Raw genomic sequence first — 26,805 nt, forward strand, 5'->3', positions numbered from 1 at the left:
ACTTAATACCCTTGGGCATTAAGGCGTTGTGGTACAGGAATTAAAGGAGCCATACAATACCAAAAGAACATTCCCATACCATAACGTTGCCACCACCAGCTTGAAGTGTCGTGACAATGCATTTGGGGTCCATGCTTTCGTGCTGTTTTCTCCATATTCTCATCCTGCCATCTGCGCGATGCATTTGAAATCGTGATTCATCGGACCACATGACCCTCTTTCAGTCATCTACTGTCCAATGTTTGTGCTCTTCGCAAATTGGAGACGTCTGCGCTTATTTAAAGCAGACAGTAGAGGCCTACGAACAGGTCGTCTGCTTCCATACGGCGCAATGTGCGTCGAACAGTCCGTTCAGAGACGTTCACAGTTGTTCCTTGATTAAGATCACTTGCAATTTGTCTCACTGTTGTTCTCCTGTTGCGCTGCACAGCCTTCTCTCTGATCGAGCATTCAGTACCCTGTGACGACCACAATTCTGACGTTGAGACCCGGTTTTTTTGCTTGATTGTCCATTCTTTGTACACATTAACAACTGCTGCTCTAGAACACTTCACAAGTGCAGCCGTTTCGCTGATACTCGTTCTGACACATCTCGCACCCACAATCATTCCACGTTGAAATTCAGTTAAATCACTTTTCTTTCCCATATCTGAGCAAGCAACACAGTATAACTGATGACTCACTTGTCCAGCATTTCCGTGTTATAGTTATCTTGTCCTCTAGCGGCAGCGCTGTGACGCAATAACTCATTTGCATGAAACTCTGAGGTGGTCATAATAATTTGGCCACTCAATGTATGTTTATAAATGCATTTACTGATGAAAACAAAACATTGCTTAAAGAAATATTGAGTAAAAAGTACTTCAAATCCTATTTCCAAATGATATATTTATTTTCATTGCTTATTAAGGAAGTGAAACGTAATTTCCGCTTAGTCACTTCATTCTTTGAATTGGGTGGAAGTATAATTAGAAATTATAATATGACATGTAATGAATATGAATAAAATTATTATTATGTATTCATATTTGGTACTAGGATAATTTAAGCATTGATGCGAATTTACCAGATACAATTTGACAAATATATTAGTTAGTTTCACGCGTCATGCGCTTGAACAAAATCTAGTAATTACTACTGTACAATTTAGAAAAATTAACCTTATACTCATCAGCAAGGTAAGGCGAGTGCTTCTAAAACTTATTCCCCAAGCCAAGTGCTATACAGTTCAAATACAATATTATATAGTTAATAGTCTATGTAATAATGTTTATATATGGAACTAAATATTCAGAATTTGTCATTTAATAAGAAAGGTGGCAATCACGTAACAAGAAAAAGCGCATTTCTTGTACTTGCTGCCACTACAAAGATAATATATTTTTTTACTACGATTTTATTAACATTTTATTACATTTCGCTTTTCAGACTCCGTATTATTTATAAAGCCTAGAAGTCTCTGAACACAATACATACTTTAATACAAAATACATTATATACTATTGAAAATTTGTCTACATATTTTACTGAAAATAATCTTTATAGTGCAAACATAATCAATTTTAGTCAATATGTACGCAATATAGAATAAAGAACTTAATTTAAAATTAAAAGAATGTAAAATGATTTTGAAAATACTTAGTTTATGGAATTGTTCATTCCAAAATTGTGTTGCATTTCTTTCTCCACAATAATATTTTTAAATAAAATGATTATTATCAAGACTGTTTGTGGCTATAAAAAATGCAAAAAATTTGAAATTTGTTACAAGAATCTTAGTGAAAATGCAATTATATATATCTATTTTAAAAACAGGTGAAAAAAGCATTCAAATTTTTTCTTCGAATAAATTATATTAAATAAAATATTTAAATATTGTTCGATATTTGGAACAAAGGGTTTTATACATTTAAAATAATTTTTTTGACAATGTGCGCTTTAGGCAATGGAGCAGTATTGTACGGAAGCAATTTTTCTCAAACAAACAGGTTTACCGAAAACAAATGTATGAAGGCTTTTGGAAATATTTAAACATGTCAAACCTTCGAATGTAATTTTGTGGTCATTTGGGACTCTGTCGCGATTCACATATTTAATTGTAAGACATTAGTCACAAAAAACTGCTTAGAAGACTTGTAAATGACTGTTTTGTAAATAGTGCAATCAACAATATGGAATGAAATAAGTCGCAAAAATTACTCCCGGAACTTTAGTAAGACAAGTCGTGAAATGTTTTTCATGTGACTATCAAGGGATCAAAATTGTAACAAAGCAGCAAAGTTCTCAGTGACTTTAGTTCCAGTAAAGTATATTTGTGACTACCAAGTTATTAAAATCACAAAAATAATAATGGAGACTTTTATGTGATATCACAACACAGAGTAACATCAGAGTCACGTTATGACCTCTTTGAGACAATTCAAAACTATCACACCTGTGACTGTGACCGTTTCTGACTTTATTATGACGTCCCTGTAACAATCTGTATTGGTTTTATTGTATTATCTGGATACTGGTTTCATTTTATAGCTAGCTAAAGAACTTACAATTTCTCTAATTACACCGCGTTATTTTTCAGATCTATATAATTTCTGCAGTATTGCTCATGTGATTTTACATTTATATAGTATGTTTAATTCTGAATTGTGTTTGAGAACTCACGTATCGCAATGTTTTGGAGAAAATACCAATTCCTGAACTATTACGTCTTTCAGTGAATTAAATTGAAGTAATTCAAAGACTTGAATTTAACTTACTGAATTTGTAATGATCTGTTCACTCTAATGGAACAGTTTAAGAGATTTATGTTGACAATTTAATGAACTATATCAATCCATATATTACGCCAATAAGCAAGACGATGTACGCGCACTAAAGCAAATACATTAGAAACTGAATTTATAATGCACATGACATTTACGCAAGGATGTAAACTTTATGATAAGAACTTGAGTTGAAGTTAATTATAATTTTATGAACACTTGAATATTTTAAAGATTCTTAAATGCTTTTGATGTAATTAATAATAAAGTTACTGTATGCAATAAAATTTTATCATTTATTTATTAAATTTTAATTTTTTTTTTCATAATGTTTAAATCTCAAATAGTGTAGTCATTTCACAATGTAATTGAATTGTATAATTTTATATTTGTAAATTTGAAAGTTATATTTTACTGCATTATTGTGTTAATGATAAATGTATATCAAATTAAAAACATTTTAAAAGGCGCTTTGTGTAATTAAAATGCAATTTTTAAATTAATTTAATTTTGTATCAAATAGTTTGTTTATATATTTATAAACTATACGGTTATCGTAGAGAGAAAAATGTGAGCAAACATAAATATAACTTATACATTATTTTCAACTCTAAAGTCAATTTTGTGGTTTGGAGATGCCGATAGGGTTACTTAATTGCCCTAACGCTTGCTTGTAAAGGGTTACCCTTTTTTGTTATGTATCTTAAATTTGGCTAATATTATTTGTTTATATTATCTCATAGTTTCCCAAAGCAGTTCGTAAAGGGAGTAAAAGGAAATCACAGATGTTTCAGAATATCGATTGATATCCGTTTAATTTTGTGAATTTTATAACCTTTATTCAGCTGCAAATAAAAATTCTAAACAATTCATTTGCACATTAGTGGAGCTGCATAGTGCAAAATGATTATCACTGATATGGAAATGATTTTAAAATATAGGGGCATTTCATATTCCATTTCTAACAGGATAAGAGGGTTAACTTAAAAGACTGCTATCTAATATTTTTATGTTGAATCGAGTGACAAATATAGTTATTTAGGTTTTTTGTATAAAAAGTACGTTTTTTTTTATCTATTCAGGCATCTAGCATTGCTATAAAGAGGGGTATCGTTACCTATGGTTATCATTACACTAAATGGAAAGAGAAACAAACCAAGTTGTCTGATTTAATAGTTTATAAGTTATAAAATTTCTAGGAGGTTTCGTGTGTACAAAGTAAACAATTCTTTGCTTATACCACTTCACGCAACTGACATCGCTATCTAAACAATTGAGGTATTGCTTCAAATTTAATTTTGTACACCAAATCTGATAAATGAAAATTATTCCTTTGAAGCAATTAGTTATTTCATGTAAGAAATTTACAATTTTCGGCATGCATTTTACTAATAAAGTACATATAACATCCAAACCATTAGATTTGTCACATCAAATTTCATTGTTTCTAAATTTTGTCAAAAAAATACATAAATATAATATTTGACTTTTCAATATAACAATTTCGTGAAGTCTTATTATCATTTAGTTAATTAATTGATATTACATTAATTGTAATTATTATCAGATATATTACTTTTACAGATTATATTTTTTTTAAAAAGTAAAAATACAAGAGGCTTAGTTTTGATGAATTAAGTGTCATACTTATACAGTTTATAATTGAAAAATTTAAAACATTCATTATTGGTATAACATAACTAATTAAAAATTACAGTACTTATTTCAGGACAAATTTATTGTAATATACAATATATAAATTCAAACTAAATAATATCTAAAACATATTTCATTAAGAGCTCTCTTTCTTGTGTGCTCTATTATATTTGTTATTGGCTTTAAATGTGTTCTGAATTTGAATAACACAAGAATCAATTTAGAAAATAAAACACTTAATATTAAGTGTAACATTTAGAACATTATTCATTTACATTTTTATATATATATATATATATATTTCTCAAGAAATACTAAGAAAATTATTTTAAAGCTTTAGAAGTGTTTAAGCAATCCAATTTCTCATACACGTCAATANAATACTTATATATATATATTTTAATTTAAAGCATAAAAACAATGTTATATCTCTTTCCTTCTGCATCAGACAGACAATACAGATACAAAATATTTGAAATAGAAGAAAAAATAATCATAATGAAGCATAACTTTCACATTGTTAGAATAACAATAATTTGAAATCAGTTAAGTCTTCCTTTAAAACACCACCTTTTAAACACTTTCCTTCCAGGTATCCTTTAAAAACCTATTTTAAGTCTAATAGATATTTGAGTATAGTTTTAGGATTATTCGATACACAAAGAAATATGGAAAGTATAATTGATTCTGTGATTTTTATGATTAGACTGAAATTTATTTGTTTTAGAAAACATAAATTACATTAGGACATTTTTTATTAATTGAAAATGAAACTATATTAAAAAATTAGTACTATAAACTTACATAGTTGCTCCTGTCTTAGAAAAAAATCAATAGATTAGGTATTGATATTTCACAATACCTAAGCTATTGATACTTAACTGATACTTATGATACTTATTGATAAGTATAAAGTATGTTAACTTTGAATAATAATAGATAAGATATTATGCAAATCATAATGTACCAAAACTAAGAAGGATGAATGTAGAAACAGATAAGGATATGGAAAGGAAAGGGATTGTGGAATATAGGGCAGTTGGGATTGTTTAATTTGTATCTTTAAAAATGACTTTTTATGTATTACTTTTTATATATTATGTACTTCTACTCTTTTTAAAAACTTTTAAATAATTAGCGTAAGGTAAGGTAACTTTTTGGGAGGGTAGGTAAATATTTGCCACACATGTTTTCTAAGTTTTCCAACTTTTTACTGTTTCAATATAAGCTTTTCAAAAATTAAAAGAGCTCTGAGAGAAGAATAAAATAATTATTTCATAAATAAAAAATATAAAAAAATCAACGGAACAAAACAACACACTCAGCAGAAAGAAAGATTAAAATTTAAAAATAAAGTAATGTATTTTCGATATATTTTATATTTTAGAATTATACAACAATGTTTAGCGAGTTGAAAAATTAGCAATTATTTTATATGAAACTTCTTGCCAGGAAAATTCATCATCTATATATTCACCATGCATAAAAATATAAATTACTTCAAGCAAAAGTGAACAAAGTTTTGATTGGAACAAATTATAATAAGTTCTAATTTTATTTGTTTAAGGAGAATAAATATTCTAAAAAGAAACTTTGACTTAAAAATAGTTTATTACACTTATCACCTCTAAATTTATGTGCAGGTTGCTATTATGGTACATCAACTGCATTAAGTTTTCTACATCATCATACAAAAGTATTTTTAATGCTCTAATTTAAAGAGAAATAATTTTTAAACTTCAAAACTGATTTGTTTAATTATTGAAAAATTTCATTCAAACGATCTCTCCATCTCCATTTCCGTCATGATTATAAACCTTTGTAAACCACACATAAGGATCAGGATCTTGATTTACCTTTGTAAACGCCACTACATAAAATTGAAACGTCATGAAAGGCAAACAATCTGATTGGTCCACGTGTGATTTGCGCTTAATTATAGGCAATTTTTTCTCAATCGAGAGAAATGGTTACTGATATTTTACTGATATTACAATTCCTATATCAAGCGGGCATTTTCTAGCAATTTTCTGGGGAGGATAAGGATGCGATTGCGCTTACGATTGATTCGTTGCCAATAATTTTCATCGTGTGATATACCTGTATTAGATTTAAATTTTATGTTTTATAAAGATTAAATCTCAAATGGAACTAATCTATTATTGTATAAACATATATTATTTATTTAAATGTTCTCTATTTTATAATGTACTACTAATTTATTAATAATATAAAAAAAGTATACAATGATTAATGGATATAAACTATATTTTGCACTTAGAACTCGATACTAAATTTTAAAAAGGTTATATCATATTTAAAACACTAATTGAAATATTTTGTAAGCCAATTTTAATTTGTCATGGTTTTCACAGTTTTTTTCAAAATTTTCTTTTAAATCTTATTTTGCCCACTTTATGTACATCACATAAAAATTTACAATTATTTACTGAGCCTATTACCTTTTTTATTTTAATATAAAGGTGTGATTTTAATAATACCTATGCTGTGCGTACCGTCTTGTAGAATAATGAGTAATTAAATCTAGCACGAAATATCAGTCTCAGAAACGTTTCTGAAATCTAATTTTGTAAAATTTCATTGTAGCAGCTGACAATAATATATAAGCTAATATTAACATGATATTTTGATTATATTTACGACAATATTATATTATAAATGTTACAAAGAAAATAGAATCTTTTTATTTATGACAATAACATGTAAACATTCTGTATCACCCTTGAAATATTCATAGGGCTTTTTTCAATGCTTTTATATACAAAATATTTTATTAGCTTTGTGCTGAGTGGGTTTCATATAGATCTTATAAAATGTGATAATACGCACTTAAAAACTCGTATTCCTCTGTTCCAGTTCTACCGAATAAAGATCCAACTATTGTAGGATCAAGACCAAGATATTCCATTGCAGATGATCTGAATATTACTTGCATCTCCGGTCCTTCTAAACCTCCATCCTTCCTTCAATGGTTCGTAAATGGCAAAGAAGTAAGACATCTCTTTATATAGGTTTTTTTCTATTCTTTAAATTTTATTAAGCTTACTGAACTAGATATTGATGATTATTTGTTTAAAAATTGCTATTATAGTTACTTTTGCACTTTAAAACACTTCTTTTAAGAGTATTCACAGTGTGATTAAGCTAACTGCATATGAAGATGAACATCAGTGTTGCCAACTTACGATATCTCAGAGAGTAGATTTGACCAATCAAAAAATTTATTCAAGATAACCTCGTAAGCTCCATGCCCACACTAGCTCCTCTCTCACTTAATAAAAAACTAAAATCATCAATGCAAGTTACAAGCCTATTGCTATATTTTTTGTTATTAGTGTTCCAAAACACACTTTTTTGTTCGTAATTTATTTCCGGTTCCTGAAACCTCTGTAGGATTTCTTGAAAAAAAAATTTTAAAAATTTAAAAACAGAAAGTTTTTCCTCCATTATTGTAAATTTGGAAGCGCATTGAACTAGCATATTTTGAGCTTAATTTTTACGACACTTGTTTCTTTCACTGATATATGAAAGGCTGTTATTCCTTTTACAGGTAGAATCTTAATATCACTATTTTGTATCGCAATGCAATAAACAGAGATTTTTCTATCTATTATAATGCTCACCGTCTTTAGATTGCCAATGTGATATTTAAAAATATTTTCTGAAACTTCGTAATTCTTATATTATATAGCAGAATTTCGTAACAATGTCACAGAAACTAAATAATTAGTAAAAATTATTATAATTTTAAATGTTGCTGTGAAAGTTTGACTCGACAAATTGCATCAAAATAGATACTGTCAGAAATTCAGACGCGCAAATTTCATAATTTATGCATTTGCTAAATTTTATTTTTAAATCAATACACTGTAAACTACTTTAGAACAAAGTGGTGTTCCACTACACTAAATTAAAAGGATGTGCTGTGAAACGTTGCTGTGAAACGTTTATAGTGTACTTTTACACTATTTGGTGAAAAATAGCCTCCACTAAGCACCATGATTGTTATTTAGTAACAATAAGTTTTGTAATTACATTAAGATGTGAAAAGAATAAGAATCAGCAAAGTTATTTTTAAGAGACAAAGAAAGTAAGAATACGAAACGTTGGTTGCATTCAGGCACTAATTCTTAAAATAAAATGATTTTTTAAATCAGAGGTACACGTAGCAAAGAGAATATTAAGATGAAATTGCACTAGACTTAACAGAGCAGGAGCAGATGAAATTGACACATTATAAAATCATTTAATGCAGTTTAAGAGGACTTGTAAATTAAAAAATATCTATCCTTATTTCACAATTAAAAATATGCATACTTAGTTACAAAGGCGAACTTGAGTTCCTTCAGATGAAAAACAACACTGAAGACAGCCACAAACATTCGCCAACTCGTTATCGATTGTAAACAATATTACAGATGTGATCAAATCGCGCCGAGATAAATCTCTCGATTGTTCACGTCAATACTTACTTTATGGTATAAAGGTGGGTGTTTTCGGGGAAACCTTTTTGCATTTTCTATGCCTCGAGCTTTCATGTACCATTTAAATTGTTTATGAACCCTGGATTTTGTGCAAACTTGAAAAAAAAGTGCTATTTCAAGCAAATTTTAGGGCATTTCAGCATCAAATTCGGAGTAATGTTACACAACAGATTTTACAGTGTCATAACTATTGGAATTTTAGATAACGATGTATCACCATTTACGGAATAATATGGAAATTATCGATATAAAGTAAAGAAAATATAAGTATAAAAGCTACATGAATATTATAGTTTTTTTTAAATATAAAACAACAGTCAATCATCTTGACTACATTGATTCTTGAAACTATTATCTTAAAACCAAACCAAATTAGTTAGTAAACTGTAAAGACTGCAGTGTAATACCTATCTGATTTTAGGGATAAATTCTAAAAATTATGTCTAAAAAATTAAGTTAATACCAAATCGAGCCTTTATACGTTCTTTAAAGAAATCAATTAAATCTTAACTCCCATAAATGATAAGGCTTACACCTAACGCAGATGCTTTTACTTCATTAATGAATTATTTTTAGGAAACAGAGAATCGATAATTTTTGTTTATAATCGAGAAGGTGTAAGTTTGATTTTGTCTCAAAATGTCAAAGAAGTAAAATTATCATAATAAATAATCTATATTTTTCGTTGTATGTACAATAAAGATAATTTTTTTCTTGCAAGGAGAGGAACAAAAATCTCTTAGTTGTATTAAATAATTTTGCAATAGTTAGTTTTTAATCCCTTCGGTTTTGTTTAACTTTACTCGAGTTCATACGAATATTCTTTTTGAACAGTGCGCATGTTTCATTGACAAATTAATCGTATTTTTCCAGAATCCAAAGTAAACTATTCTTGCTTTACTTTGTATCATAAAAATAACTTTACTGATTCTTAGATGCATAATATATTTATAAATCTTAGTGTTACTGAATAACAAACATGGTGACTACTACTTTACACCAAGTAGTGTAAAAGAACGTTCTTGGTATACATATAAATCCAAAGATAACGCACGGTGTTCCTCTGCACCACATTGATGCAAAATGGTTGTTATTTTTGAAGAATTAAAGGTTTTCTATTTATATTGTTTCCGAAGTAATTCTAATAGTTTTAATACATTATATGCAGATCGAATCACACAAATTTAATATCAACATAAAAATATTTTAGCAATCAAAACAAATTTTCAATATTCTTGAAAGTTTTCGAAAAATTTCATTCATTAATGAAAACATGCTCTTATTTGTCATAGACAGGTCAAGAAATAAAGTTAGTGGTCAATATATGGTTTAAAATTAAAGATAAACACATCATCGGGTACTTACATTCCCCATATTTCAAGTGGTTATCATTATCGGCTCCTTCAATAACCGCATCATCAACGATCACATTCATAATTATTGAAGCGAAAGTGAATGATTCGAAAGATTATCTTAATATATATTGAAAGCTTTAAAGGAAAACAAACAGTCGGGTGCCCATTAAATTAAACTGATGTTTCTAACATCTCTTGAGGGTAAGCGAATATTTGACATATAATTACTAAATTTCTTAAATTCGATTAATGGATAAATTAATGTTAAAGAGTGTTATAACAATCTTACTTTTAAATAACACCTAATGCATTAAAAACGTTTATTTACTTAAAAAGTGAGTTAGTATTTTACCCACTTAAGAAAACGTAGGCAAAATTTAATAGAAATTAGGCAATAGAAAAGTGTAAAGAAATATGAATTTAGGACTAAAAAAGATCTAAAAATAAAAATTTCAAATAATATTATGAAATGTTGTATAATTGTTCCAGTTCAGTTATTTATTTTATTTACTTCTAAAGCTTTCTTATAAACTCAAAGTTATCAGGCTATTTTAAAATTAATATATTAACTGTTATTAGTTTTAAATTGATATAATATATATATATATATATATATATATATATATATATATATATGTGTGTGTGTGAAAGTAGTATGTTATTTATAAAATAGTATTTTATTTAATTAGGACTTCATTTAATTATACTGATTAGTGTGCATGCATAATGTAAGCCATGACGAAGCATTCACAAAATGCGCTTATAACATATAGGCTTTCAGATAATGTTATCCTCAGAAAATGGAACTTTTGTGCAGTTGCGAAATAATAAACAGGAGGATCTCATCTATTCTTTGGTGGAAAGCTTGCTAAAGAACTGAATAATTAAGAATGATAATATTCATTATAAAATTTTGCCTCTATTAAGCATGTTTTCAATTTTTCACGCATTCTTCTCATAATTTTGAACTTAGAAGTTTGTTATTACATTTTACTATCTTCTAAATCCTCTATCCATCTCTGACAACAGTAAATTCATTTTTTAAATATTTTTCTTACCGTATTAGAACTTTTCTAGTGTGTTTTGTTTAGAATTGTACTTATAATTTTATGCAGTGTCCTATTGTTTTAATTTTTTCACTACACAAACTTTAGAAAAGAATTTAAGAAATATTTTTGATGCGTTAGTGTTAAACATCGAAATTTATGAAGATTTAATTTTCGTTTAACTATAACGAATTATGATGAGAATTTTAAATAGACTTTACGATGGACATTACGGATCATTATTACGTAGAGGAAATAGATAAGCGCAGTTTGAGAAAAACAATTTGGCAAATTCGTAGATATTACCTTGTGATAAATGAGATTACTTTGGAGCGATAGCATTAACACATTGTTAAAAACACCTGAGATATCTATACCTGGTATAAAAAGAATTACAACCTAAAAAAATATAAATATATTTAAATCTTCAAAAAATAAAAATAGGACAGGACTGGACTTTCTCTCATAGAGATGCAAATCGATAATAACGCTTAACAGAATAAAAATAAGTCAAGTGGTTCAAAAGTTATTATAATTATTCTTTATTTTTCTTAAAAAGTGTGTCTGTACACATTGAAAGCATATACAGTACTGGGGGTATAAAAATAAGAATGTTTATATTTCGGAAAGCTTTATTGTTGAAAAATTGTTGCCTATTGTATTGCGAATAACATAGGCAAAAACACTTTAAAATCTGTTAATATCTTCAGCATGCGCTGAGCATTTGAAATTTACAAAAGCTTAAAAAAAATTTTAGTTGGCTAAAACTGATGAAGCAAGCACGCTTTAGTTTGATGTGCTTGTTTGAATAAACTAAATAAATTAAATTCTGATCAGTAATTCTTTACGTTCGTGCAGTGTTTTAAAAAGAAAGAAAAACATACATTTACAGACTTTTCAGAATTTTTACTTCACTCATTGTTTTAGATAAGAACAACTCGAATCTCGCCACGTGAACATGGTTGCATATCTAGTTCCCTCTACACTCTGCCAAACCGGCCATTCAATGTATTGGTGGGTTATTTATATTATGTTTACTTTTATACACAAGCATTTTAAATGCAGTAGGATTCTTTGGTATACTATTTTTCATCTACTACATATTTAATGTCTAGTTCTTTTGAGAAATAAGATAAATGATCTACATCTTAGTGTTATTTGGATATATCCATCTCATAGTTCGCATATTTTATTCGAAACCTCAGCAACATGTTTCACTTATCTTTCCCCAGCCTGAATGTGATGGAGAAATGTTGGTAATGCACGTAGTGACAGATAAAATTTGTAATTTAATATGATACTCAGTTAAGTCAGGAAAAATAATATCACACAAGAATAAAACACAAATTAATAATTACAAAGTAATTTGTAATGCGAAATTTTTTGCAGTCTTTTTCGCTTTGATGGCTTGCCTTACTTTTAAGATTCTTCGTATATGGGTCATTCTCACGAAAACTGTCATTTTTCAGTTCATAAAATCCCAAAAAAGTAAAGTGAATAAAAAGCTCTGAAACTTTTTATATTAATAGAAATATGTAATGGCATTATAAAGAAAGTATATATCCTATAAATTATACTTAATATTTAAATTAATTAATTTTTTAAATAATTAATTTATAATTAATTAATTTATAATAATTAATAATTAATTAATTAATTTAATAAATAAATTAATTAATTTAATAAATTAATTTATTAATTTTTTAATTTATTTTTCAAATTAATTAATAAGTAAATTAATTATTTTCACTATTTAAAAAGTGAGGGAATGACACTAATAGTGAGGGAATGATATTTTATTTTAATACATGTTTTTATCTAAGTTACATCTACCTAAAGTTTGAAAATGATAACATACTAAGTATATCTAATATTTATTATAATTTAGTCTTATATATTTAATAGTTTTTACAGGTTTGGGAAATAAAATTGGCTGGCACGATTGAACAAAAAAAAATTTAATAATATACTCATCTTGAATCATTCCCTCACTTCAGCGTCATTCCCTCACTTTATACACTAGTGAGGGAATGACGAATTCAATAAAATTTAAAAATAACAGTTAGGCCTAATTAATTTCTGAAGTCAATCACATACAATTATATTCATACAAGAAAGCAACATATAATTATCCACTTTCTCGATGAAGTTGTATTTTATTTTACTCTAAAAAATGACATGAGGGAATGACAAATGTAAAAAATTTTACCTGGTTTGATTCATTCAAATTTATTCCACAGCAAAGCTTCTTTAAGTTGAAGATGGAAACATACTGCAATTTTGTTCTATGATGCCAGTTGTTAACTTCTGAAGTTTTTATTAAAATATTTTTATTCTAAGAAGATTGCAGGTGATAAGAACATTGTTGTGAGGGAATGACGCGAAACACTGGGGACAAAGTTTAAAATAGTGCTGTGTTAATATTTTTATCAGAAATTCAATTTAAAATTGATTTTCTGAATTCTATATTTTAGTATTCTGAAATAAAAAACACGAATTTGTAAAAAAAATTTTTGTATTTCAGAAACAATTTTTTTCTTTTTTTAAATCAGCAGTGGGGACAAGTGAGGGAATGACATATTGGTATATTTTTATTACCTAAAATTAATAAAAAATAAAAATTGATAATTTTATTTTTATTCTTTTGTTAGCTTGCATTCTGAAGGACACTTTCCCTGAAAATTTTTTTTCGTAAGTTGTAAAACAAACATAAAATATACTGGGGACATGAAAATGACTGTTTTTGTGAGAATGACCCATATATAACCTAATGACTCCACTTATAACAGTTAGCTGTTTGGAAGTTAACCTAAACAATCAGTTTGTGTCTTCTGAACAATGTCTTAAATTGATTGCATTTAAAATGAATAGCAGATGTTATTGTTTGACAGGTATTTGTCGAGAGAAGACCCTATTTTGTACAACCGAAGATGAACCTTCAAGCTTTGGATTGCTTTGAAATCAATAATCGGTATTCTTGTGGGGTATATTCCCACCCAAAACTACAGGACTTGAATAAAAAATAATATTAAATCACTCTTAGATTCTGTTGCAATATGTATCAGAGAAATACTAAAATTTTGCTGCCACTCCCAAGCTATAGAAAGATGCGTCCAACTTGTTACTTGATATAATAAAATAAGTGAATATGAAGCTAGAGGTGGATGTATCCTTGCAACACTTAGATCTAGATCAGTTCAACTGTTTTATTCAACAAAAAGAAGTATGATTTAAAATTTTTAATAGACATTAAAAAGAAAGCTTTATAATTTAGTGAGCCAAAAAATCCTTTTATAATGAAAGTCTTTGTAACTAGCTGTAAATATGCTGTAATTAACACTCAAAAAAATTGGATAGTTGGTTGTGTAGGGTGTAGATAGAACTTGATATGCAACCATCTTTATGTCCAGTGTTGTTCTCATCTAACACAATGAACAAAAAAATATACCTTGAAAATTTACGAAAAATTGGCGAACTTATGTTTTATTCTAAAAAGTTGAGCGAAACTATAAAATTAAATTACTAATCAAAATTTAATTTACTTATGGTATTCAAATCATCAAATAAGCATAAAAACTAAACTGTGTTTATTTCAAAAGTCTTAGCCAACTTTTAAAAAAAAATTTGAAAAAGCAGGATTTTTTTCAAGTTTTTATTAATTTTAAGTACAATGCGCGAACGGAAAATTGTAATCAATTTCAATTATTCTCACGGCGATTTCATTCTTATTACGATTAGCAAAGCGATGAAGTTCAAAAATTCATTGTTCTCGAGCCATAATATGTATTCTAATCCATTTAGAAAATTTTTTTCTTTTTTAACCCTAATTTTAGAATAAATAAAGTTCATCGTTATTTAGGTGCATATGGTTGTTTAGAAAAAAATATATTTTCATAAATCTTAGTTTTAGATTAAATAAGCTTTTCTGTTAAGAAGCTTAGATGAATATATATTTAAAATATAATTTTAGAATGAATGAGCTTTTTCGTTACACAAGATAATATAATTGTTTAAAAATGTCCTTTTCAACCCTAATTTTAAGATAAATATTTTTCCTTATTATATACGGCTATACAGTTATTTAGAGAAAAAAATGTTCGTTATAATAATTTTTTGATAAAAAAAAACTATTTCTTTAGTTCACTGATTTGTTTATTAGCAAAACAAAATATTACAAAAAATATTTCAAAAAGTTATACGCAATTGTCTAAACAGTCTCTTAAGTTTCGAAGTTTAGCAAATATTCCACATAATGATGCCCTTAAATTACTTTTCCAGAAGACTTTGTCAAAACCAGCTGAGATACATAAATCTGGTATAAAAGGGAAGAAAACAGAAACAATATCGTAACTGCCTGTAAGTTGTCAGAAATCAAAAACGAATATAACTGGACTTCCCTTCAAGCTATAAGCTGTTTTCACATGACATTTTCAAAAACAAAGTAGAAGGAAATCAAATTGAAACGAAACTTTATAACTTTAAAAGAGAAAAGATATCTTCGGCTATCATTCGCAGAAATTCAAAACAATAGATATTTAGACATAAAGAAAAATAAAATAAAATTACTGCTACAGTCAGAACAAAATGTTTTTTATATATATATAACTTTTTTTTCTTGCTTCCTTTTTTCTCCAGGCAACAAAATATTGGTTCCATCAGGCAGAAATTCAATTTTGTGTTAGGCCAGTTCTACCTTCTTTTTTTCTTCCTTCAAACGAAGTAAAGAGAGAAATTCCAACTCTCTGAAATGTGACCGAAAATATTCAAAATATTATTTCTTCTTTAAAATAAAAGAAATGATAACAATAATAAGAAAGAAGAAGTAAAGCCCACCGGGTTTGAGGATTGAAAAACCTTTGCAATATAGCCGGAAGGCAGGGGAAAAGTATTGGTCTGTATAGTACAGTCTGTTCGCGCTTGAGTTTCCTCTGGAGGGACATTTTTAAAAGAATAAAACAATTCAGTAAGAAATATTTACAAAGAATATATCAGGTGAAAGAAGGGAAGAACGCATTTCTTTTCTTTAACTGCTGAGAATGCGCATTTAAATCGCTGAATTGTCACTTTTTTCCCTTCATTTCTGAATTTCTTTTCTCTTTTCCAACCTGCATCTTTCACTATAAATACTCCTTAAACGTTTGCTTCTTATTTTAGAATTTCTAAAATACAGAATAGTCGAAATCATTTGCAATCATTTGAAACATTAATTTTTATTTTTTTAAGCTTTATTTCATTATTTTTTAGTGCATGATTCAATAACGTTCACGATCGTAAAATTATTGAAGAAATCGACAACAAAAATATACTGAATATTGACTGAATATAAACTGAATGTTCAGAAAATTCCAATGAAACTATTAAAAACTTAATTCTAAATTTATACTAATGCTTCGATTTTGGTTTTAAAAACGTTAAAGAGAATTTATAATATATATATTTCTCTTACACGGCGACAAAAAAAGCCTCATTACAACTCCTCGAATGGCAACGATAGAAAATCGACCAATGATTGCCGCTAAAAATGTAATTTGCCAAATCTAGCTGAGGTGGCTCAACATAAGCGCTTTGAAAAACGGAAACTGAAATAGCCTTAAGCTAGGCAGAAGTGAGTAGTCTTTGTCGATAGATCTCTATTTTAGTATTTTTCGAAAGCGCTTTTTTTCACGTATTTATATATTAGGAATTTATCTGACGATTTTTGATTTATATCACGAATTTATTTGTTTTATTATTGTTATTAGTTATTCATTGAAAAATGAGTCTCAGTCGTGCTGTTACGCTTTAAGATTTTATACTATAGCACATTTCTAATAGGTTTAACGAATTACATGTCATTTATTTGAATTTAAATTTATTTTAATGACTTAGTATTTACTAAAAAGATGTAATTTTTTTTAAAAAAATGTTGTTATATGGATTTGAATGATTGTTTTGAATTCTTAGAATTTTGTGTATTTGCAATGTACCTAAGTTAGTAGCGAGCGGAACGAGCTTGGTTTGCGAAGCATACCATATAATATTATGTAGCAATTTTCGGGAGTTGGCACGCGTTAGCGAACAGGGGGGGCAATCCACTAGTGTTATATACTACTTAAACGCTAGCTTTGTTTTGATTTTAAGAACAGAATAGTGAAAATTATCTCTATCTTTAGAACAATTACTTTTTTGACTTTCAAAAATTTCATTTCATTGCATTTTGTGCATGATTCATTAGCATTCATAATAATGCTTTAATAAGAGAAATTGACAGCAAAAATCAGCAAAATATTGACAAGTAATGTTCTGGTAATTTATTTCGTACTGTCAAAAACTTAACTCTAAATTTCTATGAATGTTTCTTTTTTGTTTAAATTTTCTTGTATAATGGTTAAACGTTTGCGTCTTTTTTTTTAATTTCTGGGAACAGAAGAGTCAGCACTATTTCAGCTATTTGACATAATTATTTTTATTTTTCAAGGTAATATTTCTTTATTTTTTGTGCAGAATTGATAGCGTTTACAATTGTGCTTTAATGAATTGACGGTAAAATTCAAATGAATATTTTGACAAGCAAAATTCAGACAATTCATATCCAACCATTAGTAAATAAACTCTTAATTTATACTATATGTTCGCAAATTTCTGTTTTTTTTCCTCCTTTACTCCTTAAACACTCCTTAAGCACCTGGTATGTTTTTTGAATAACTAAAAATTGGAATATTCAAAACTATTTTCACTCAATTGATCTAAACTCTGAATTTATATCATTTATTTTAAGACTTCTGTTTCCTTTTTGTCTTAATTAAAAAAAGGACTAGCTTTCATTACGGAATTTATTTTTATATTCTTTATTATTATTTTATATATTCCATTTCACTGTTTTTATTATTTCTAAGTCTTAAATTTTTCACACTTACACTTAATTAAATCTGTATATGTAAAAAATAGATGATAAAAAATTCTTTAAAAGAAAGAAAAATGCACCTCAGCATTCTTTGTATTTCCCCAACAGTAACATACATTAAAAATATTAATAATACGTGTGTATGTGTTTTTTCCTTGAAAAATAAATCTCCTTTTCCCTAGAAAAAGATAAGTCGAAATTGCTTTAAGAATTAAGAAACTCACATATACATTAAATTTTATTATTTATGTCTTTTTTTAAATCTGCCATTTTTCAAATTACATTGTTCATAAATTGTTTCCTATTCATTAATGCTTAAAAACTTTTCATGAATCTCTAATTCGAATAAAAAAAAATGTTTCATTATCCAGTTAATATCAAAACTTATTTATCCCTTGTGTTTATGAATCTAATATAAACTGAAAATACATTAAGAGATAAAAAAATCTGCAAAAATAAAATAAAAAGTAATAAATGGAAAAACATAAAAATAGCACACTATTAATAACTTTAAATCTAATCATCATCTATTTATTGGATTTTTACCAGATATAAAGTATAAATACGCTAATTAATCAATACAGACGATATTTTAAGTTACAAATTCAGGCGCAAAATTTTTCGACCTCTACAGAACATGCTTTTTGCGATGATTTTGGATTATTAAACCTCAAAGTTGAGGAGGTTGTCGCAAAGTTAGAAATATGTCACCAGTGTTCTTATCGGCAGAGTGAACAATAGTTTGAGCACTTTACTACTGATATCATTTTTTGTGAACTTTATCATATTGAATTTGGTCTGTGGAACTTTGAATACCGATCAAATTATACTTGCACGCAACCATAAAAATTGCTCTTCTAAAACTATTGTTGTAAAAGCAATTTTAAATTAATATTTATTCATTTTTTATAATCTGTGTTTAGAATATTTAAAATATTGTGAAATCTAATTCAAATACTTTTTTAGTTTCAAACTATGTGAAGTTAAATTACAAAATCTAAAATTTGAACGCAGTCAGTCTGTCGAATACTTTTTATACTCAAAAAGCCAAATTTTTCAAAAGTATTATATTCTATAATATGAATTTTTTAAAAATTAATTTTTCAAAAAAGATTTGTCCGATGTGTTTAAATTTTCATAATGAGATAAAATAAAAATTTTAATTGTAATAGCAATTCAAAAATTTCTATCATTATTGAATTAATTCATATATATACATTTAAATACTTATTTAAAATAATAACTAAAATTAAGCTGTGATCCTACACAAAGTTGGATCCCTTAGGAAAAAAGTTGTTTTGGTGGGGTAGCAATTTTTTAACTACTTCCTTACATGCTTCAGATAGCACCGTTTTCCTCTAATACCCTTTAAAAACAAGAAAATTTAGCCAACTTTTTACAATACGCGAGTGAGGGGAGAAGTCAAAACACCCTTCTATAATGAATCGACTAGTCACTAGACCTTCGAGACCTCTATTGTGAATCGACTAAACCTCGAGACCTCACAGAGGGAAAGTAATAAATATTTTACCATTTAAATTTCCTCTAAAGGGCCCTCAAATTGAGAAAAATCATTAAAATTGAGCGTTTTTTACAGTTTTTTTTCCGTAATTTTTTTAGATCATATTATATATATATATTTAAACTTCTATCGCTAATTTTCTATGACATAAGACTCTTAAATAAAGATAATAATAATAATTTTTTTTTTACAAAAACCGGGTGTGAAGGAGAGTTACTGATGTTCTCGCGAGAAAGTCTGGAAGATTCCTTTTCGAATGTTTCTCGATTCCTTCCCCTTCATCCATATTATATACGGCTATACAGTTATTTAGAGAAAAAAATGTTCGTTATAATAATTTTTTGATAAAAAAAAACTATTTCTTTAGTTCACTGATTTGTTTATTAGCAAAACAAAATATTACAAAAAATATTTCAAAAAGTTATACGCAATTGTCTAAACAGTCTCTTAAGTTTCGAAGTTTAGCAAATATTCCACATAATGATGCCCTTAAATTACTTTTCCAGAAGACTTTGTCAAAACCAGCTGAGATACATAAATCTGGTATAAAAGGGAAGAAAACAGAAACAATATCGTAACTGCCTGTAAGTTGTCAGAAATCAAAAACGAATATAACTGGACTTCCCTTCAAGCTATAAGCTGTTTTCACATGACATTTTCAAAAACAAAGTAGAAGGAAATCAAATTGAAACGAAACTTTATAACTTTAAAAGAGAAAAGATATCTNATATATATATATACATATAGTAATTTTTATTAATTTTTATTTCTTTCTCAGGTACCTCAACAAAGCATTACCAGACTACCTCCAAAGAAGCAAATAGATGGTCTTCTCAGCTCACAGCTGGGTCTCAGATTTGTTGTTGTTCCAAATCATCTCAAGAATGGTGTTCTCACACTCACATGTAGAGCGTATATTTCAAAAGCAAATATGACGACCAAGAACGAGATAACAGCCACGAACAAAGCTAAAATTTCAGAAAACAGAGCAAGTAAATGACCAATAGTTATATAAGATTTACCAGTATTTAAATTATTAATCAACCATTCATTATTTTTCTTACATTTATTCCACCTAACATATTCGTCTTTACATTCGACGTTCATATTCGACTTTAGTTTCGATATTTTTTAAAATTTTTATTATACATTAGCTGAATATCAAGAGAAAAATAAATTAATCAATAAATAAGGATAAGCATTAAAAAATCATGCAGAACACTGAAACACAATGCTGGTACAGTTAATAAAGCTACTATAAATTAATTTTTTTATTTATTATAATTCTTTTCGTGGTGGCCTTAAGTTATTAGATTAAGGTGAATCATCCTTTTAGAGGTTCATCCCATTAAAATGACGATTAATTGTATCTTGTATAATTTTTGGTTGAAAAAAAAACACTCGAAACTCATATTCTTAAAGTTGATTCACCGTTGAATTAGTTAGTGCTAATTAATTGGTTAATCTGTCACTAGTTTTTCAGTCAAGTCAATCTCTTTTGAATTTAATTCCCAATTTCCCAATTTTAAGGCAAAATTATTAAATCTAAAACAGTTTTTCAACCAAAATATAAATGTATTTTAAATTATGCACATATTATATATATACTATTATATATAAAAAATATAATATTTATGTTTAATTAAGAGCTATTTTGCGGCAATTTAATTGGTCAAAAATTGATATAGGGTGATTTCTCTTAAAGCTACATAAACCTTTCCTAAAATCTTAATAAATTAGTTGTTAAAAATATAGAGATATCTCCGTTTTGAAAGCCATAAAATGCCTTTACCATTTCATCTATATCAGTAAATTAAATACCTAATACCGCGATAATCATTACTGTTATTGACATTAGTAATAAATGCCTAATTATTGAGGCATTCATTACTAATGTCAATAAGAGTTTGGAAGATAGATAGATAGTTAGATAGATATATACAAATATTTTGGAGTTCACGGAAAAAATTCACCGAAAAAATAGTATGTTTATTCAGAGAAAGCTAATTTTTGTGCTTGATTTCATAGCTAGAAATATCTTCTGCTCTTGCTAATTGGCATATTGAAATCCCCCATTCAAACCATTAATCCTACATGAAAATTCAACCATTAGCTCCAAAGTTATTTAGGTTGATAATTTTTTGTTCTTATTGTATGTAGTCCACAAGTACATAAAATTAAAATGCTTTTTAATTGAATTCTTGCAATCATTCCATTTTGATGAGAACTACATGGGAATAATTTTACCAGTTTTAAATCAGTAGATTAAAAAATAGATTTCGATTCAATTCATGAAGACATTAATGATACTATAAACAGTGCATCTTTGCTATATTTATCAGTAATAATAAATCGAATATCGTATTGCGTGTTCGCTTTGTTTAAGACTATCAAACTATTAAAAATAAATTCAAATACAATCTAATTTTTTAATGAGATTTGTTCTCAATTTTTCCTTGTATTCAGCAGTTAATGAAGATGGACCGTTAATCACTGGTGGCCGTCTAAGATATCAAGAAGGCAACGTTGTAAATGTGAATTGTTCTGCTGTTAAAAGCCACCCTCCAGCTGAATTACGATGGTATATTAACGATAAAGAAGTAAGTCAAACGAAATCAGCACGTGAGTATAAGTTTCAAAAGTATCATAAGTATGATTAAATGTGTTCATAAGTTTCGTCATAAGTATGATTAAATGTGTGGTGTCAACGGTGGGTTTCGTTTCCCAGTTCATCCGGTCATGAGATTGACATATTAGGCCTTCCGGGTCAGGCATGTACCCAGGTTCAAGCAACTAAGCTGCTTCATATGGTGTTCACTAAACACTTATTATTATATGTTTATATAGGCATCCATTGTTGTGTTAGGCATCCGATGGTGGAAAATAAAAATATAAATTCATAATCCTTCTCACATGGCGTTACTTCTAGCTTTCGAAGAACATGCGCTCGATTCTCATTGGCTGTAGGCCAAGTTGGCACGAATAAAATTCTATTCTGGTTGTTTAAACGTATAAGAAGAAAACAGTCAATAAATTATTTGTCTCATAGTTTATAGCTTGGCTACCATTTTTTGGGGTAATTTGACTCTGCTGAAATGGTAAAATTGCAATTAAATAAATGGTTATTTTACAACTTATTAAATTTTTTATTTACCATATCAAATTTCCAACTATTATTCTGTTTTTTCTTTTTACAAAACTAAATCGCTTTCTGTAAACTCAGATGAAACATGAGGTCATTCTGACCAGTGGTTTCCTTGGTTTTTAAAAGTGAAACTTTAATTGTAATCATCCATTATAGGAATGTTTTTAATGTGCTTGGATATTGCTCTATTCTACTATGACGGATTAACACGTATTTTTTACAGATAATTCATTTGTGTAATTTTTGAAACAAAAGAACACCAGTAAATAATACCAATATAAGAACTGTGAGACCGCTTTTGTTTTACTTCAAGTAATTTAAACCTTTGAATAAGAGCAATGAAAATTTTTATTGCATAAACGCTATATCACATCTCTCATACATTGATATGTTGATTTTTTTCACGGTTTTGTTGTTGCTGACTTGATATTTATTGCTTTTTTAACGTTACTTCATTTTCGGTTTTAGTTACGTACTGGGAAAAATCGGTTCAATTTCAAAATCCCGATATTAATATCGTGTCGCATATTAAATTGCAGCTTTTATAATGGACAAAAATAAAACAAAATTCTGTCCAAATTGAATCTTAATATTAGATAATTAAAATTCAGAAGTGCAATAATATAACTCAATTTTGTATTTCATTAAATTTGCAGAAGACTCTAATTAACTCTAATCTAATTCTAATCTAATCTCATACTCTTACATTCTTTGGAGCATGACTTAACTTTTTGACTAACTAACTAACTTTTGGACTTTTTCCAATAAGTTAAAAAAGTCATGAAAATAGGTAAAATATAATTTCAAAAGCTCTGAGTGCAAACATTTATAAAACAAATATAATAAGAATTCAACTGTCTCATTATTAATCATATATTAAATTTGAAAAAAAAACCTCTTCTTTGAGTACTTGTGGTCGTCTGATGGTACAGAGTAATTTAAAGTTAAACTCAATGTTTGAAAGCTCCAGTCTTAGTTTCTGTATCTATCTTTCAAACAGGTTAATGTTGCAACTTTAGGCATGTTGTGAAAAAGGTATTCATAAAAGTAATATTAAGTATATAATTAAATATTAAATAAATATTAATAAAATTCAAAAGAATTTCTTTGCAAATTATGATTGACATAAAAATTCCCAAGAAATTATCAACACAACTATCATTTTTATCGATTCATTTTAGGAAAAGTCAACTAAAAGCTATAGTTAAAAATAGCTTTTCAGTAGTATTACTGGATAACTGAATGAACTTTTCTTTTTTCATTAAAAGTTAGACACATCTCTAAATATTATATCTCCTTTTCGTATCCCAGTGTCTATAGATGCTTGATAGAGATATACGGCACTGCTAAGAAAAGAAAACGTGCATTGAATATTCTTATAGAAAACTGTTGAGAACCGAAAATTTTCTTACATATTAGTGTGAGAGAATACAAACAACAACACTCGCAAACGTTAAAGTAATGAGCCGATGAACCATCTTAGCAAGTCTTCCATGAACATTGAAAATGGAGACGAATGCGTCTTGTATTCAAATATTTAATTTTTTTAATTTACATAAGATATCTGCTAAGTATTGAACCTTTAGGGTAAAAGAAAATGGTTTATATTACTTTGTTTATATTGAATACTCTGTTTAACTATAACAGTCTATTAAAGTATGTGCTATTTTATTGTGATGATGTTCAGTTCATCACCACAAACATTAAGATAAGAATAAAAATAAAACAACAATTAAAAAGAATACATTCTTAAGTAAGAGAACAAGATCATTAGAATGATCACTATTCGCAAGGTGTTAAAATTATTTATTTAATATAGATCAACTAAGATATTTAGAGTTACAAATTTTGTTCCAGGGAGGCATTCACTCCAATTAATAATACATAAAAATTTTACATGAAATTATACAATATGAAGCTGCACTGCTAATTAATAAATAAAAAATAATAATTATGGGTGTAATAGAAAATTTTATAATATGACTTAGCTGTTGAGGATCCTCATCTTTTTTGTATCTTAACCCCAGCTCTCCAAAACCATGTGTGTCCCTGCCTTTTCTCTCACCTCCTCTAACCAAGCCCCCAAAACCTACTCCACTCTTATTGGCTGTTACCACCATCACAAAATAAGTAGAGCTATACTCGCTATTTCTTTTATTTTTATTTTGGCTGAATTATTTAAGGGCAGAAAAGGGCAGGTGAAAACTTATGAAAGAGAAACTAAAACTTTAAAGTAATTATAGCAGTGCAGCACAGATAAAAGTAACAAAACATCATAAAAGCAATACCACATTATTTAATATAAGTTATACATTAATCTCTTGAAATTTCTTCTTTGATATGGATATTTATTTATGGATATTCAACTTCAGGCTAATCGAGATTACTTGCGACCACTTAGCCCTATCCGTTATCCAGATGGTCAAGAATCTACATTACTTGGCTTACGTTTCACTGTCCAAGCTAGGCATTTTCAAAGAGGTGAAATGAGGTTGAAGTGTGTGGCCACTCACTTCAAAGTGGAAAATGAGAGAAAAACAGACTTGATAATCAGCAGTCGACAAGAGAGCTCTGGGTTGGTAGTCATTATTAACAGGAGTGGTAATTATCATTTTATAAGACTTTTGAATGGTATTCCTTATTCACATATATTTTTTTTTTTTTATAAGAGTTGAATAATGATTCTCTTTTAGTTTAACCGTTAAAGAGAATTGTTTGATTTAAAGAGTTCTAACTATATATTCTGACAACTTCATCTTTTTTTTTTTTTTTTTTTTTTTTTTTTTTTTTTTTTTTACAACAGAATTTCAAAATTAGAAACCAAAATGATGAATCTGCGTGTAAAGCAAATAACAAAACGCATAGGAGTATAGCATCGCTACTATCCGCAGTTGCTACAGGGAGTTGAAAATTGTGCTTAATATTCAAGGAATCTAAACAAAATCATTCTGTATTTTCAGACACGTTAGCCATTTACGCTCATTATTTCTGCAGGTGATGCTAAATGTTTTTCCAGATGCCACGAGAGATGCATTACACCATATACCTGGAGGCATACATATAAGCGCACGTTCTCAAATATACCAATTCTGCTGTCAGGAGACTAAGTCTTCCTATGATTAAACAGTCTTTTAAAAAAACCTCGAAAAACCAGATTTAAAAAATCTGGTGATCATGGTGGCCATGTGATTGGTGTTAGGCTTACGGTTACTAGGTTTATGGCTCTGACAGCTACGAGAACGGAGTGTGCGGCCAAATGCTCTTGAGCGTTTTTTTAGTATATTTGTATGACTGTGAGTAAATTTTTATAATTTATCTTAAATTTATGCAATAATTTTGCATGAAAAATGTACAAAAGAATTGTTCTTTGAAAAATATTATACGTAAAAATACTGTAATGCTGCCACTTGTTTTTTTTTTAAGTTTTAAAAATTTTAGATATCATTAATCTTTTAAATTTTCCTTTAATTATAATAGCATTTTTTAGAAATCAAACAATTTTCACTGTTAAAGAAAAAAAATAATGACGTGTAGGTTTTAACGGTGTATATTTTATTATACATTTATTCAACCAATTATATACATTTATTAAATAAATTTTAGAACAGATATCAAACAAAATAAAAACTTTAAATGAAACATTTCATAGAATCTTACATTTTTTCTTAAGATTATTCTTAGAATATGTTAACAGTTTCCAGGAATGAATTACTATAGTATGAAAAAATGCATTTGAAAAGTAATGTTTGATATTTCAGCATTCTTTGCAATAAGTTATTCAAGCAAATATATATAACACAAACCCTAAGTGAAGCATTAATAAAGTGTTTTTCTTAAGTTAAAATAATACATTCAAAACACTGCATAATGTTTTTTAATATTTGCTGAAAAATATTTTTCGAAGATATAAATCAGTTTCCAAGAAAACTTC

General features: G+C 27.7%; 1 protein-coding gene across 2 annotated transcripts in view; it reads left to right on the forward strand.

Annotated features, from left to right (window-relative positions):
* The window catches only part of LOC107445498 (cell adhesion molecule CEACAM6), a 152,638-nt gene that overhangs the window by 121,272 nt on the left and 4,561 nt on the right, over positions 1–26,805 (forward strand). The window contains exons 4-7 of one of the 2 annotated variants that reach the window (XM_016059898.3): positions 7,296–7,429; positions 20,508–20,721; positions 22,196–22,329; positions 25,247–25,475. In XM_016059898.3, coding sequence (XP_015915384.2) covers positions 7,296–7,429; positions 20,508–20,721; positions 22,196–22,329; positions 25,247–25,475 — 711 coding nt within the window. The remainder of the gene's footprint in view (positions 1–7,295; positions 7,430–20,507; positions 20,722–22,195; positions 22,330–25,246; positions 25,476–26,805) is intronic. The other variant, XM_016059899.3, reaches the window with a different exon arrangement.

This window comes from Parasteatoda tepidariorum, chromosome 7 (assembly GCF_043381705.1).
Source record: "Parasteatoda tepidariorum isolate YZ-2023 chromosome 7, CAS_Ptep_4.0, whole genome shotgun sequence".
Classification (NCBI taxonomy): Eukaryota; Metazoa; Arthropoda; class Arachnida; order Araneae; family Theridiidae; genus Parasteatoda; species Parasteatoda tepidariorum.